The sequence below is a fragment of the Amblyomma maculatum genome, chromosome 8 (assembly GCF_055883805.1).
Source record: "Amblyomma maculatum isolate TAMU_Amacu chromosome 8, ASM5588380v1, whole genome shotgun sequence".
NCBI lineage: Eukaryota > Metazoa > Arthropoda > Arachnida > Ixodida > Ixodidae > Amblyomma > Amblyomma maculatum.
In genome coordinates this window covers 80953389-80968459 of record NC_139351.1, presented here as the reverse complement: position 1 = coordinate 80968459, position 15071 = coordinate 80953389, and the positions used below count along the sequence as shown (strand labels likewise).

The following is a 15071-nucleotide window of genomic DNA, read 5'->3' as shown; positions in this document are numbered from 1 at the left end:
GTTTTAGAGAGTCGGCCCCTGACCATGGTTTCCATCAACTTCTGCCCCCGTTTCATATGGTGTTGAAATAGTGTAGAAGGCTCAGGTATGCTGGGTCCAATGGCTAGCAAGGAGCTTAATCGTCACTCTGACCCGTCCCAGTGCTATGCCACGTTTCATTTTTATCCGAGTCACTTTTAGGTCGTGGAAATGGAACGGTCTATCCAGCTCCTCATTCTCATAGCCTGCATATGAGTACGCCGACCCGCAGGAGTCCCGGGTGCTACAGAGATATTTGCCTTTCAGTGATGTATTAAATTTAGTAGTGTCTCCACGGAAAGCGTGAACAGCTCTGAAGATGTTTCTGGGTTTCGTTTCAGGTTGATCAATGCGCGGAATAGGTGCCATGGGCTCCGATTCAACATTTGTCAAGCCGCAGTGCTAGTGGTCTATCCAGTTTTAGTCGGCAAGTTGGGCCGCATACTGCAAACCGATTATTATTATCTGCCGTGGTTCCACTTCTCTTTAACCGATAAAGACGTGCGAAAGCTCCTTAATTCTGGCATGGTTTACTTGCTTGGCGATTTGGCATTGAGAGACTGACACAGTTTTGCAAAGTGAAGGAATAATAAATTGTTTTACGGTAAAGGCGCATGGCTGCCTCCTGGGTGAGTGCAGCTGTTTGAATTTGGCAGTGTGAGTGAAAAACGTTTATTTCTGATATGGCGATTACATATTGAGGGACGAGGAGTGGTACCTTCAGTCCAGGGTCCGAATAGCCCTCGCAGCTGCTTCAGCCCGGCGAACGAGCAGACGCTGGTCCTCCAGGTCGGGTGTGCGAAGGGCATTCTCCCAGTCCGCCTCACTTGGCGTGAGTATACGAGGGGCCGCTTGAATAGCTTGGCAGGCCCAGACAGTGTGGTATAGGGTTGCTAGAGACCCACAGACTGGGCACTCAGGACGATAGAGAGTTGTATGGATACGGTGTAGACGAGTGAGGCAGGGGAAAGTCTGAGTTTGGAGCATTCGGAGAGAGACCGCCTCGGTCCGCGAGAGGCGGCGGTGAGGTCGCGGGAAGGCGCAACGTGTCGCGCGGTAGTATTCAAGGATCTCCCGGTACACGGGGAGTACAGGGTTAAACGCTGCCGGAGAAGGGCCCGGCGAACTCGGCGGCGAATCACCTCGGTAGGCAAGAGCGCGAGCCCAGGCATGTGCCTGTTGATTACCGTCGAGAACGTCGTGTTCAGGGGTCCAGACTAGCATAGTCGGTGGGGCGGGAGTCGGTGCATGTTGAAGAACGGTAGCGGCGGTGTGGTCTACGACTAAGTCGCGGTACCCACGACAGGCGAAGGCCGAGTCAGTAAAGACTGTCCGGGATGTGGATGGGTCTGGGGTAGTGAGAGCCAGAGCGATGGCCAACTCTTCTGCTGACTGAGCGCTGTTAGTACGTAGTGAGGCCGCAGTGAGGAGGCGACCCGTGTGGTCCACCACGACCGCTGTGAAGGCAGCTAGCGAGGCATATTTGGCTGCATCCACGTAGATGGCGGACTTGGACGAGCCGTAGCGGCGGCGGAGATAGTCTGCCCGGGCGGTGCGACGAGCAGTGTGGAGAGTGGGTTGCATATGGCGTGGGATAGGGGCCACCTTGCAGAAAGTCTGGAGTGACCGAGGAAGCGAGTTTGGTTGTCGGGAAAGAAAGCCTGGAGGGTGAATGTCGAGGTGGGTCAGGAGGGCCCGGCCAGCGGGGGACAGGGTTAGGCGTTGTAGTTGTGCGAGGGAGTGGGCTTCGACCAATTCGCGCGAGGTGTTATGAAGACCGAGTGCGAGAAGCGTCGAGGTAGGCGTGGACGGCGGGAGGCCTAAGGCAGTCTTGTAGATTCTGCGGATGAGGATATCGAGTCTATCGTGGTCTGAAGGGGTAAGAACAAGGTAAGGAACAACATGCTGAAAGCGGCTCAGGAAGAGCGCTTGGACCAAGCGGAGCGCGTCCGCTTCAGCGAGACCCGCTCGACGGTGTAAGATGCGGCGGAAAAGGCCCAAAAGCTGCGCAGTCTGTGTAGAGAGGCGGCTTAGTGAGGAACTGGCATGCCCGTCGGCTTGGAGGTGGAGGCCTAAGACTCGTAGCGATGTGACCGCTGGGATTGTGCTGTCATGGACGAAAAGAGCTATAGTTGTGGCAGGGTCGAGGGGAGTGCGAGACCGACCGCGCACGACGAGGAGCTCGGACTTGGAAGGAGAAAGAGTCAAGCTGCAGGAGGTAGCGTATGAGGTGACAGTGTCGAGGCCGTCTTGTAGTGTGGACTGGATATGTCTCGCCGAGCCGGCTTTTACCCACAGGGTGATATCATCGGCGTAAATGGCATGATGAAGGTCAGGAATTGCGGAGAGTGCCGCAGGGAGGCCTGCCAGAGCAACATTGAACAGGAGCGGAGATAAGATAGAGCCCTGGGGGGTGCCGCGGGCGGGTAGAGAGAAGGGTTGGGACCGAAGTTGCCCGAGGCCGACTGTAGCGGTGCGATCAGCGAGGAAAGCACTGACGTACGCGAAGGTACGGGGACCACAGTGGGTAGCAGCTAGACCGTCTAAGATGGCAGAGTGGGATACATTGTCAAAAGCGGCGTGCAGATCCAATGCCAGGATAACCCTACTGGACGCTGGAGTGAGGCCTTCAAGAATATCGTGGCGAAGCTTGGAGGAGGACATCGTGGGTGGAAAGGTGACTGCGAAAGCCATATTGTGTATGGGGGAGGAAAGAGCTTGAGTCAAGGTATGGCTGGAGACGTCTCAGAACGGCGTGTTCAAAGAGCTTACCAAGACATGAGGTAAGGGAGATAGGGCGGAGGTTGGAAAGGTCGAGAGGTTTTCCGGGTTTTGGAATGAAACTGACGTTGGCATGGTGCCACTCGGAAGGCAAGGTGCCCGCTGACCAGTGTGTATTAAAGAATGTCGTAAGGGCAGCGATGGAAGAGGTATCGAGGTTGCGGAGTACGGTATAGGTAACCCTGTCCGCCCCGGGAGCAGATTTACGCTGGAGAGATTGCAGCGCTGCGGATATTTCCTCGACCGTGAACGGGGAGTCCAGATCGGGGTTTGGTTGGCCGGTGTATGGGGGCAGTGTGGGAGCAAACGGGGCGGTAGGGGGAGCGATTTGAAGGCGAAGTTGGGCGTGGAGAGCGTCATCCGAACCTGAAAACGTCTGTATTAAGCGGCGGACAGATTGGGAGGTGTGTCTGCAGGATTTGGTGAGATCTAAGAGATGGCGGAGAAGATGCCAAGTACGGGCTGTACCCAGACGGCCGTTCAGTGAGTCGCAAATGCCGTTCCACTGCTGCTGCGTCAAGAGGGCCGCGTGACTTTCTGCCTGGGCCGTAATGTTGGCGATATGTTGCTTAAGGCGTCGGTTATGGCGTTGCCGGCGCCAGCGGCACACTAGGCCCCTGCGCGCCTCCCACAGATGGACCAGATGAGGATCGGCCTCCGGATGTTGGGTTGTGAGTTGGAAGGTCTTTGCGTAGCGATCGACGTCAGAATGGAGGGCGCGGACCCAGAGTTTGATATCAGCGATAGAATCTGACGAGGGGGATTCCATTCGAGTGGTACGAAAGGCAGGCCAATCGACTAAGCGTGTTTTCTGGAGCGGGGCACGAAGTGGAGCTGTGTGGATCGTAGTCTCAATAATGTAGTGGTCACTACCAAGCGTCTCAAGAAGGTTCCGCCAGTCATGGTGCGGTACATGGAGCAGTAAAGTAAGGTCCGGAGAGGTATCGCGTAAAGTAAGGTCCGGAGAGGTATCGCGGGTGACGGAGTTACCAAGGCAGGTAGGCGTCAAAGGGTCAGTAAGTAAAGAGAAGCCGTGCGATTGGACTAAAGTGTACAGTCGCGTACCTTTGGCTGTAGGCCGGGTGTAACCCCATGCGGGATGGGCTGCGTTGAAGTCTCCGATGACTATCGGAGGGGAGCGGCGTGCAAGACGACAGGCGTGTTCAAAGAGATAAGAGAAAGATTCCGCACGGGAACTAGGAGGGCTGTACCAGAACCACCTAGACTAGGAGAAGGCCTCGGCACTCCCCCGTGACATCACCACACTCAGCCCGTCCGGCCCGTCAGCCTCCGCTTGAGGTGCCGTCGAAAGAAGAAAAAAAAATACTGCAGCATGTTCATAGGTATACGTCTAGAATTTATTTGCATCCAGTATAAATTGAGCACTGGCGTGATTGAAAGGACTAAGGCGAATTCTTTCCACGTCAATTTCGGCATTTCATTCACATTCACATTTCATTCGGCAATTCAGGTCACAAATTTTATTTGGCATTGGTTTTCAATATCAGAGAATGACATTCAAACACAATACACACATAAATAAAGTATGACATACATCAATCTCACTAGCTTAATAAAAATCTGAACTTCACAGTGCTGAATAATTTAAAATGAGGATGAGGAGAAACGGAGGGCGGAAGGCAGGGATGTTAAAAATTTCCTGAGAAGTCGACAACATAACACACAGTTCATATATTATATGTAATGCAGCATACACATTCGTGAAAACAGCTCGCATTTTCACTTGAGGGTAGTCAACTTTCTCTTCTTTCAATTATTTTGTTCTTTGTTTATTTTGTCGTTTCTGAAGGCTGCGTAATTCTTCAGCAGAGTGTTTACTGCTGGATTAAGGATGTTCTTTCACATTGACTATTGACTGTGACCAGTTGCACAAGTGTCAAAGTCTTCACTGTCACACAGCAAATACTTCATCACACTTAGAAGTGCAGCTCTTTGATTACTTTCTGCATGAAACATATTCTCATGCTCTTTTCTTGTAATATGTTCCAGCACAATCTTGGTGCACAGCACCACATGAACGACACAAGGCTGTGGAAATTTCAAGCCACCTCTGCTCATATTATGAATCAACACATTATCACTGCATTCAAGCTCTCTTTCAGTAATTGTGAATAAATCACAGCAGTCATTGCAAGGTTGGTGCTTCAAAGCAGCATGGGCACAGTAGCCAGCGATGTACACCAATGCCGGCATATCTTCCCGGGGCTTCTTTAGCTCACAGCTTCTTAGCTTTATGTTATATTTGTGAATCAGCGTTTCACCACACGGCTCATTGCAAGTGTCAGTGGATGCTGGCATATCTGGCAAGATCAGAGTGTTCTGGAGGCGGATCTTTGCCTCAGCTTCAAATATCTGTGTGATCGACACATTATAATGGGACCCACACAGCTTCCGGTATTTTCCAAACCAAGCTTTGAGGGGATCGGTTTGAAATTTTCCAAGGAGAGCATACGTAAAACCGAGCTCCTCCAAACAATACCTTGACACTTCAATCAAGGCGTATGTGGAAAGCCGGAGAGCTGAGTGTGTCTCTTTTGTCAAAGCGCCTGTATGCACACACCTACTTTTCCAGTCGTCGAGCCAGATAACAAATGTGTCGAGGAACTGCAGCTGCTCACCATTGATTTCACGTACTGGCTCTTGCCACACATCTCTCACTCTATGTCCCTTATGGGGAGTCTTGACATTGATGATGCTCCACCATCGCACAATTAAGTCAATAAAATCTGCAGTACCATCTGCAAGCGTCAGATGCAGGGTTTTGCCTCTTAGCCTCAAAGCAGATGAAACAAAAGTGTTAAAAATTTGCAGAGCAAGTTTCACATTCTGCCTCTCAATATTTGTGGGATTTAACCCCTTAACCGTTTTGGACGAGCTGCGCTCGTCCTTGCAAAGCCGTCCCCAAACCGTTTTGGACGACTATAGCTCGTCCTCGCTGAATAGGTTCTTCCCTTCAGCGTTTCGAACGAGCAGTGCTCGTTTGTTGCTTAGATGGCATTTTGCTCGACAGATGGCAGCACTGACCTGTTAATTTCGTTCTTTTCTACCACATAAACGTCTTTTACGTATGGCAACATAATAACTGAAATCATCACTAAAAAAATAAGCAGTTTTGTTAAGAAATTCGTTGATATAACAAAGCGGTGAAGGGGTTAATGCTTTATACGTTAGCCCAAAAGCCACTTTCGCAGTATTAGTTTGTTCAGCCTCATGAAGCTTTCTGAGTGATGTGAATGAAGCCCCCTCCATTTTATTTTCTGTGGTTCCAGGGGGAAAAGGTGGGTAATATAGACATTTGTCAGCATTTTTTTGGTTTAGCCAATTGTTCCTGATACATTTCAGCAAATGCACTGAGTCAACAATGTGAAAGAGGGACTGCTGCGGATTAGCTGGATGGGGGTAAACAATTTCTAGCTTCTGAGCCTCACTGAACATGGTCATTACTTTGCGGTTAATAGAATTATTGTCTGTAATGACTGCAACAATATGAATGTTTGCTTCTTCAAGTCTCAAGACTACTTTTTTTACAGCTTCATGAAGCTCCTCTGCAGTAATTTTTGACACAGGAATGATGTGTGCAACATCCTTGAACTGTGACAGGAGTGACTGCACCATAAATACATGCGCTGTTTTAGCTGGTTCAGAACAGTTGGCAGCAGCCAACTGTTCGCTGCCACCCTTATATTCAAAAAACTGCTGTAAGTGTATTTCATCTATCATTAATGTAGCATTTCTTTCATGAGCTTTCAGCAGACTTGCCCTCCTTTTTATATACCTTAGGAAGCCCTCTTCATTTTGCTCCAAGACTGACATCGTGTGCCATCGTGTGGACTGACATCGTGTGCACCACAGACACGCTTGATTGTTGCAGTATGAGGTAACACTAGCTTTCCACTCCTTCTCAAAAACTTGTAGCCATGCGGTGAAATAGTGTACAAAATGCTACACAACACCAAAAGTTCTGCAGAGTACCGAACAGCATTATTCCTTTTCATGAGGAGATGACACTGCTCTTTGAGAAACATCACAGCGCCCAACTTCTCGTCCTCCAGAAGGCCTCCACTTGAAATGTCATCAAGAAGTGAGATCACCAATTTCAGTGCAGCCTTTCCTTTGTCCACGTGGTGTGGTTCTCCTTTAGTGCAGTGATCTTCAACATTATCCAAGAGCTGAACAAGCACGCCGAAATCGTGGATATAATCCGGGATCTCAAAACACTTGTCAGATGTAATACGAGCGCCTCTCCAAAACACACACACAGACATATCCGACGACACAGTCACTGACACAAAAATCTCGGGAGCACCTGCTGTCACTTTGACGTGAGCAAAGATCATGCAGCTGTCGCAAGGTACCGCTGTCCAAAACCTTTTCTCTCCTAGCTTGTGCAGGCGTGCACTGATGTCTTGGAGGCTGTTAATTTTGTTTTCTCGTTCCTCGTTCTCATGTGCCAAAGCTGACTGCTTTAAGGCCTCTTGAAGCTGTTCGCTCTCCACATGTGCTCGCTTTGCTTCAGGGTCTTCTCTAGACTGGCGAGAATCCGAAATATATTGTGGGCAGTCGGGAAAGATCGTTGGAGTGGCATCAGGCGTAAGCCGGGTGAGCTTCATTTGAACCTCGATGGTCCGTCCGTCGCAGTCCGTGTATTTAGATGTTGTACGTAGGTGCTCGGGCTTGAAATGCCGTTCACAAACCTGCGGAACAACCAGCGTCGTCATATTGTGAAACACATTGACGCCTGCAAAACTGCGACATGCGCTTACAATTCTAAGCGCGAGATCTGTGAAAAGTGCATTTTACTGACCTATGAGCCATTCAACGAATGAATATACACACACGATCGCAAACGCACGCGAGCCCATGTGGTTTACACGTATAAATAAATGGTCACTTGAAAACGTATTCGCATAACAATGGATTATCGTAGTTTGCACTCATACGCTTTCAATGTACATTGTACATATAAATCATTACTGCACTAATTGAAAAGCGAGACAACACTTACCAGTGGATCTTTCAGTTTTCCAACGTCAACATCGCCCCGTCGCACTGCCCACTGCCATTTTTTCCTTCATTCGGGATCACTTGGGAACCCAAACAGCCTGACTTTTGGCCCGTTGTCATAGTTTCTTCTACAGTTTGGCACACAACATCGGCCCATGACATCGAACAAACCGCACGTGTACACAGAGGAATAAATGCAAAAATGCGAACCACGTGCAGCGACGTTCTCCTGCGGTGTCTCGTGTCTCGTGTCTCGATAGCACCGGCTACACGCGTCGCGTAGCACCTAGCGCCATCTGGTGCTCAAGGGCTGCACCACACTGCTAGGGCAGAGTGAGATGACGTCAGAGGATGGGTGCGGGCGGGTGCGGAGGCCTTCTCCTAGTCTAGGTGGTTCTGGCTGTACACTGCGAGCAAAAAAACGCTGGGGGTCTGTCTAGATGGCGGTAGCAGTTCCAGAAGAATATGGTTGGTGGGGGTGCCGTCGATGTCATGAGTCACCGGCACAAGTTGCTTCGACACAAGCACTGCACAGCGGCTAGCCCCCGATGGCATGCAACACACATATCCTGGGAGGGTAGGCGAACAGCCGGGCTCTTGAAGGGCGATGACGGCCGGTGCGGATGGAGCTGATGTCACAAACTGTAGCAGGGACGAGCGTTTGCGGCGATATCCGCGGCAATTCCACTGCCAGACCACCAGGGGCTCGTTGTCCGGTCGGCGGTCTGGACGGAAAGAGTTATGGCGCAGAGCCGCCATGTGGGTATATTAAGAGTTGGGGGCCGCAAGACCAGAGGCGAGAGCGCCGGCGTAGTCTGTTGGGGCGGCACTGTGGTGACTGAACCGCGGGTTTTGCGCTCGCGCCTCGCCGCGGGTGGGGTGGACGCCTCGAGTAAGACTACTTTCTCCTGGAAAGATTGGAGCGACGCCTGCATTGTCGCGAATAGCTGAGTCATTTGGCCAACCGTAGCAGCTAGCTCCTGCAGACCAGTGGTGAGTGCCTGGATGGCTTTCATGATGGAGGGGTCAATAGGCGCCACTGGGTGGACCGCAGGGGGAAGTGAAGCGGGTGGGGGTTGGGGTTGCCGCAGAGACATTACTTCACGCCGGAGGTCGGCAATCTCCTGGCGTAGCTGCCGGATTTCAGTGTGGGCGGATTGTGGGGCCACGATGGGAGTTTGGGGGGGACTTGAGGATGCTGGGGCTTGGGGTGGAGCAGCCGCTGCCAAATCCGCCCATCTGAGCCCAGGACGCAAGGAAGGAGAGCGAGGTTGGGATGATGGGGAAGAATTCTCCTTACCTTCCTGCTGGGGTGTCCGGCGGGATCGACGTTCTCCCACGCTGTGGCGTGGAGCTGGAGTTGGCGGTGTGCTTGAGTTTTTGGCTGGAAGAACGACTAGTGGGTGGGAGACGGTGATCTGTGCGCGTTGCTCACTGGGTGGTCCTCGCGGAGCCGGAGGTCGAGGGCGCGGTGTAGCGTAGCGCCGAGGGCAAGTGGGGTCTCCAGTCTTGTGCTCGGCGTCGCACAACGCGCAGCGGGGCTGGCAGGGATGCCCTATCGGGGCGTTTGTTTGGCCGCATATGGGGCAGAGCGGAGTCTCAGAGCCAGGGCATACATCTCGACGATGGCCTTCCCGGCGGCACAGTGTGCACACTTCCCGTAGGGATTTGAAAGGGCGGCACCGGGTTTCGCCGCCATAAAGGTAGACGAAATAGGGAACCCCCGGTGGCCAGAGAAAATTATCAATGCCGTGCTGGAGGATCCCATGCGCCGAGCGTAGAGAACTTTATAGCCGGGTGCCCGGATGTACTCCTGGAGTTCAGTTGGCCAGCGGCACATTGTGAATGACTCCTTTGCACGAGTCATCCGGGGCAGCGACGTAGGCAGTAACGGTGTAGCTCTTGTTGTCCAAAGTGACAGACGTGATTTGGCGGAGCTTGTCTGTCAGTGGAGCAGAGGGTGTGCTTACAATGGCCGTGTTGGTTCGATGGCGTACACGGCATACGGCTTCAGCTTGAAATTCCGTCAGCTGCAGTTCGCAAGCGGCAGCGATGCCACAAGCGAAAGAGTGCGGTGCAAGGCGGGCGAGGTTCAAACCTTCGCGGGGTCGAAATGTAACCTTGTAGTCGGCCTCCGGAAGGCGAGGGAGAGGTGGTGGCCGGGGTTGGCGACGTGGGGGTGGAGGAGGGGGTAATGCTGTGTCCGAAGCTCCGGAGACTGGGCGGAAGTGCGATCCCACGTAATGGGCTGTGAACCAGCCACCGTCTTCCCGAGCGGCATCGATGTGGTTGTCATACTGGGTCGACGTGGCTAGATGATTTTCCGACGAGTTGGGCAGCACTTCCTCTTCGTCGTCGTCTATATCCGTTGCAGAGTCGTATTGTGTGTGCATCGTCGAACTGGTTGAGGCAGTAGGCAGCGGAGTGGTAGCCGTGTGGCTTGTAGACATCGTCGCCATCGCAGAAACCTGGCAGGCAGCAAAGTGCGGGACGCGGGCACGGAGACGGCGTCAGCCGCCGGGAGGAAGAGCAGCCACGGCAGCGCGGGCTGGAGCTGACGCTTTTCGAGGAATTTTCGCCCCGCTTGGGGCGGCGGATCGCGGTTCGCGAGGGGAGACATCGGAGCCGACGGAAACACGTCTGCTCTCAGTGCGCGCTCGAGGTGAACTCCTCGAATTTGGCAGGATGCCTCTGTCGGCGCCATTGGCGGGTGAGGCTATGCCGGGCCTCCCGTAGTTGCAGGAGGTTATTGGCTGTCCACCGCTGGCGTTACCTTGGAGAGTTGAACCTGTTCAACCTTACGAATCTGGGCCACCAAATTTTGAGGCCAGGATTCATACCCCTGTGGGGCTATAGGTTCAGATTTAATATACTTTGAGCGAAAAAGTGTCCAGTCTGGGAGTGTAGCTTTTTGGTGAGAGTGTGTAAGAGATTCCGGATCGTTGTGATGAGGAGGCAGTGAGCGCTACCAAGGGTTTCTTCGGTGTGGTGCCACTCCACATACATTATGTTTTTGGTGAAGGTAAGATCCGGGCACGTGTCTCGTGTTACTGAGTTACCTATTCGGGTGGGGATAGCAGGATCTGTGTGGAGGGGTGGAGATAAGCTCTGCCAGCTTTCTTTTGCATTTCTCCTCCCTACGGTAGCCCCAGACAGGACGGGGTGCATTGAAATCCCCAGCTATGATGAGGGGTTCCCTTCCTGCCACCTTGACTGCTTTGCTGAATATGTCGGTGTACGTTACATTAGGAAGTTTAGGTAAACTATGTATGTCGAGTATGTGTAGTGAAGGGTCCTGTTTCCTAAGCGGAAGGAGGGTCATCATAATACACGAATAGGCTGTATTGCGGTCCAAATCGACCAGGGTAGCGTTAAAATATTTGTTGACGCAGAGGGCGACTTTCATATCCTGCTGCTAAACCGTATAGTTGGTGAGTGTGGCGCTCTCTCCCGGCTCCTGGAGGGCTTTGGGCATTTCTGGGAGTGTTAAACAGAAAGGCAGCCCGCTTACTGCGTGCTCGCAAACCCCTGCAGTTCCACTGAGGAATTGTGGTTGAGGCCGAATTTTTGTGAGAGTACCTCCGTTTTACTTCCGTTGCCCGCCATGGTGTTCACTTAAATTTTGCGCCATACCCTGGAGGAGAGGGAGCCATCAGGGTTTGCCCCACGGTTCACTGCCGCGTTTGGGGCCTCGTTCTCCATCGATGAGTCCTCGTCTTTCGAAGTGGTTTGAAGTCTGGCGATTTTGCTGCTCGTGCCATTGTTTGAGAGGCGTTGAACAGGGCTCGACTTGCGAGCTTTGCTGAGAGGTTTTGCAGACGGTTTTGGAAGCTTAGCTGCTATAAGGCTTGGGATCCTATCTACTACGGTTTGAAGGGTGGCTTTGAACTGTGCCTCTTGGGCGCTGAAACATCCCGTGATCTGAGCTTCCATGGAGCTCCCCAAAGGTGGGGGTGAAACATATTTTGTCTATCGTTGTTCGGTCAAAGCCAATTTGTGGGTTAATAGTTCGACTTGTGCATGTAAGGGTGCGATTTTAAGTTATTGGTGTTCAGGATGGCATTTTAGGTGGGGGAGGGAGGGGTCAGAAAAGGGGCTACCCTGCCCGTACTGCTCACCTGTAGCCTTTGCTGCACTCTGTCTTCCAAGACTGCTGGTCCCCCGGATTGGACGCCTTGTTGGTGGCACTCGTTTGTCCTTGAGTAGGTGGAGATACTTCCTTTAAGTAAGCTGTGAATAGTACTGTGGAGATTGTGTCTCCACACCTAACACCTTTCCTTATGGGAATTTATTGCTTTCTTAATGCAGAGCTATGGTTGCTGTGCAGCCGCTATAGATACCTTCTCAGGCGTTCACATATTTCGTAATTCCTCCATGACTATGAAGGTTTAGACTGAGTAAAATGCTTTCATGTAATCAATGAATGATATGGGTTGGGGTCGGTTATATTCTGAGCATTTTTCTACCACCTGGTTGATAGTAAGGATATGATCTGTAGTAGAGTATCCGTCCCGAAAACAGGATTGGGTCCTGTTTCCCATCTGTCACCTTGGGGGTATGTCTGCGATGGTTTGGCCTGTGTGGGATCAGCTCCTTCCCACCCGCGCCTGGTGGCAGATCCCAGAATAGAGGTGGTGAATTAGGCAGGGGACGTCGTCGGTACATTCCCCACTGCGTTTCGATTTTTTATATGCTCTCGATTTTCTCTTATTCTTGACCTTGTTGGGCCTTTATGGTGGGGCTAGGAGTGATAGTACGGGTTTTACGGTACCTGGCCTTACACGTGTAGTCCCCGGTTACATGAGGGCCGGCACAGAACAAGCATCACGGCGTGCACTCATGCTGTGCGCATGCACCATGGACGAGTTGAGCGGCCGAGCCACAAGGTCTGCACGTTTCAGTTTTTGGGCCTGGACATGCGTCCTGGCGATGAGTAGTGCATCATAATGCATATACTTTGGCTTCACTTTGCCGGCAAAAGTGAGCCGCGCTTTGTTCGAAGCACCCAGTTTCCGCATTTGCAGGATTTCTGCATCTCTCCAATGGAGGCTCTCACGGAGCATGGCTTAGGTGTTGGTGTTTCGGACGGTGACCGCGCCCTAGTAGGCATCGTGCCCATCCGAATGGAGGTGTCTGACGAGGGGCACTGCACTGTATGGGGAGTTGATGGTGAATTCACCGATGACCTCATTGGCAGTCTTCGGGTATGTGGTGTAGGTAGGGACGATGTTTTGATCGCTCACCGGAACAACAGTGATGGCGCGAGCTGCGGCCATCCCAAGGTGGGTGACAAACGCCCGTCTAACGCTGTACTCCAGAAAAAGGGTCGCGAATGACGCTCTTGTTCTGGACATCACAACGATGAAGTTTGTATCTGCTGGCTTCAGTAGCGGAAGCGATATTCAGGACACCAACCGCTTCCCCTGATGTTGTGATGGCATGACGTCGTGCCAAGAGGTGATGGCGCCCACGACCTGGCGGCCCGCGGTGGTGGATGCCAGTAGGGCATTGCTGCCCCTCGCTCAGCGAGCAGCCGCAGTACTCTTGAAGACTTGGTGCGGCTCCAGCGTGGTCGCTCGTAGCAGGTACGGTGGCCCACGCCATGCTGTCAGGGTCATAGCCCTGTATCTTGGCTTGGGAGTCCGCCATGCTTGTCACAGCGGCCTTTGCCTCAGAACGGTTGTTCAGCACGTCTGATCAACGTGCCGGCCGAGAGGACACCGTGGCCTCGGAGCTGTCTAAAAGCATGTCGCTCGCGTTGTGAGCTTGAAGGGGTCTCCTCTAAAAAGTTAGGAGCTTGGCCAGAAATTTAGTGTGCAGTGGAGTGTCATCAAGGCTGATTTAGAGGTCTGCACTTGTAAATTATGCCCAGGGATTGGAGAAATACTTTTTCAGTGGTAATTATTCTGTTTTTCCATACTTGTATCTTTCTTCCATAGTACATTACAAAATGACCTATATGCTGAAGCAGCTTTCATTGCCCACTGACTTTGTTATAACTGGGCTAGACTGTAAGCCAAGTTGCGTAGAGTGGAGCATTTACCGGCATTCTTCGAATTGAACAACATTGTTAGGCACAGTAAGTAAGGACTCAAGACATAGCCCTTGTCTTTCATCGGTGTGTTGACTGTTGCTTGTCACATACTCTTGGGTTCTTACGAGTATTTCACTCAAAGCTCATGGTCGAAAATGTGACCAAATTTCTTCTTCCATGCAGCTTGACAAGAGCAAAAGCTACGAGTTTTGCGAACCAGTGCAGCCACCAATAGACCCTCCCTACAAACTGGCCAATTCCATGAAGAAGCGAAATGAGTTGGCCAAGACTGTGCTCAACGTAGGTGCCTCGGCTATGGTGTTGGGCGAAGCTGGTGATGGCGCGGCAGAGGCTGTATACTCTGGAATTGTTCCGGCAGAGGCTGTATGCTCTGGAATTGTTCCACCTGAGGCTCTATGCTCTGGAATTGTTCCACCTGACCTTAGCCCTCACATATGGAAGCAAAGTGACGTGCCTGAATTGGACGTGAATGCTGGAGCTTCGACCTCGTGGGCAAATGAAGCTGACGACAAGTTAGCAGAGGCTGTACGTTTAGGAATTACAGAATTGGACCTCAGTCAGGACGGCTGCGGGGAGAAGCGTAGCAAAGTAGCTGAGACCGTGCCGGACACTAGATTAGTACCAGACGAAGGTGGTGACCGGCTAGTTGAAACTGTGCACTCAGACGCCACTGAATTGGACCTTGGTCATGACTGAATGTGCACAGACATGAGGAGATTCCATTTTTTTTACTATATCAAGTCAGTTATATGTAATAAAGATGTTTGCAAGCATTCTTTCAACTGTTTTACTTTGACTGGGCCCATTATTTAACCCTTCCCAGTCAGGTTAGTTTCCCCTCTGACTACTGCACCAGTCATCATTCTTTCGAGCCTTCTAGCCACTTGCAAAGAAAGGGAGTGTTACATAATGACTGGGTTGAAGCATTTATTGCAAGCATTTTTTTTTTCCAGTTTCACTAAGATTTAAAGCACTCTCCTAGGTGGAGGCCAGGCATCCTCACTCACTTTCGCTGTCAGAACTTGTGGTTGACTCTTCTGTTAAGAGTCACCTAGTTTTTATCACTTAAGTTATCTTTGCTTTCTACAAAGTCATTAGACAACTCCGTAAAACACCTGCCACAATGGAACTCATGCTGTGAGCTTTTGGGGCCAATTGAGGGCCTCAAAACTAAGGGATCAAAAAATAATTT

General features: G+C 51.6%; 1 protein-coding gene and 1 pseudogene across 4 annotated transcripts in view; one reads left to right on the top strand and one right to left on the bottom strand.

Annotated features, from left to right (window-relative positions):
* LOC146181587 (tRNA (cytidine(32)/guanosine(34)-2'-O)-methyltransferase-like) overlaps positions 1–15071 on the top strand; it is a 308502-nt gene that overhangs the window by 48225 nt on the left and 245206 nt on the right. For 2 of the 4 annotated variants that reach the window (XM_084576607.1, XM_084576604.1), the window contains one exon: positions 14042–14654. The exons of 1 other annotated variant lie outside the window; for it this stretch is intronic. In XM_084576607.1, coding sequence (XP_084432733.1) covers positions 14042–14575 — 534 coding nt within the window. In that variant the 3' untranslated portion in view covers positions 14576–14654. Of the gene's footprint in view, positions 1–14041; positions 14655–15071 lie in introns of those variants that run through there. One more of the 4 variants, XM_084576606.1, reaches the window with a different exon arrangement.
* On the bottom strand, positions 739–7981 carry LOC146181598 (uncharacterized; annotated as a pseudogene).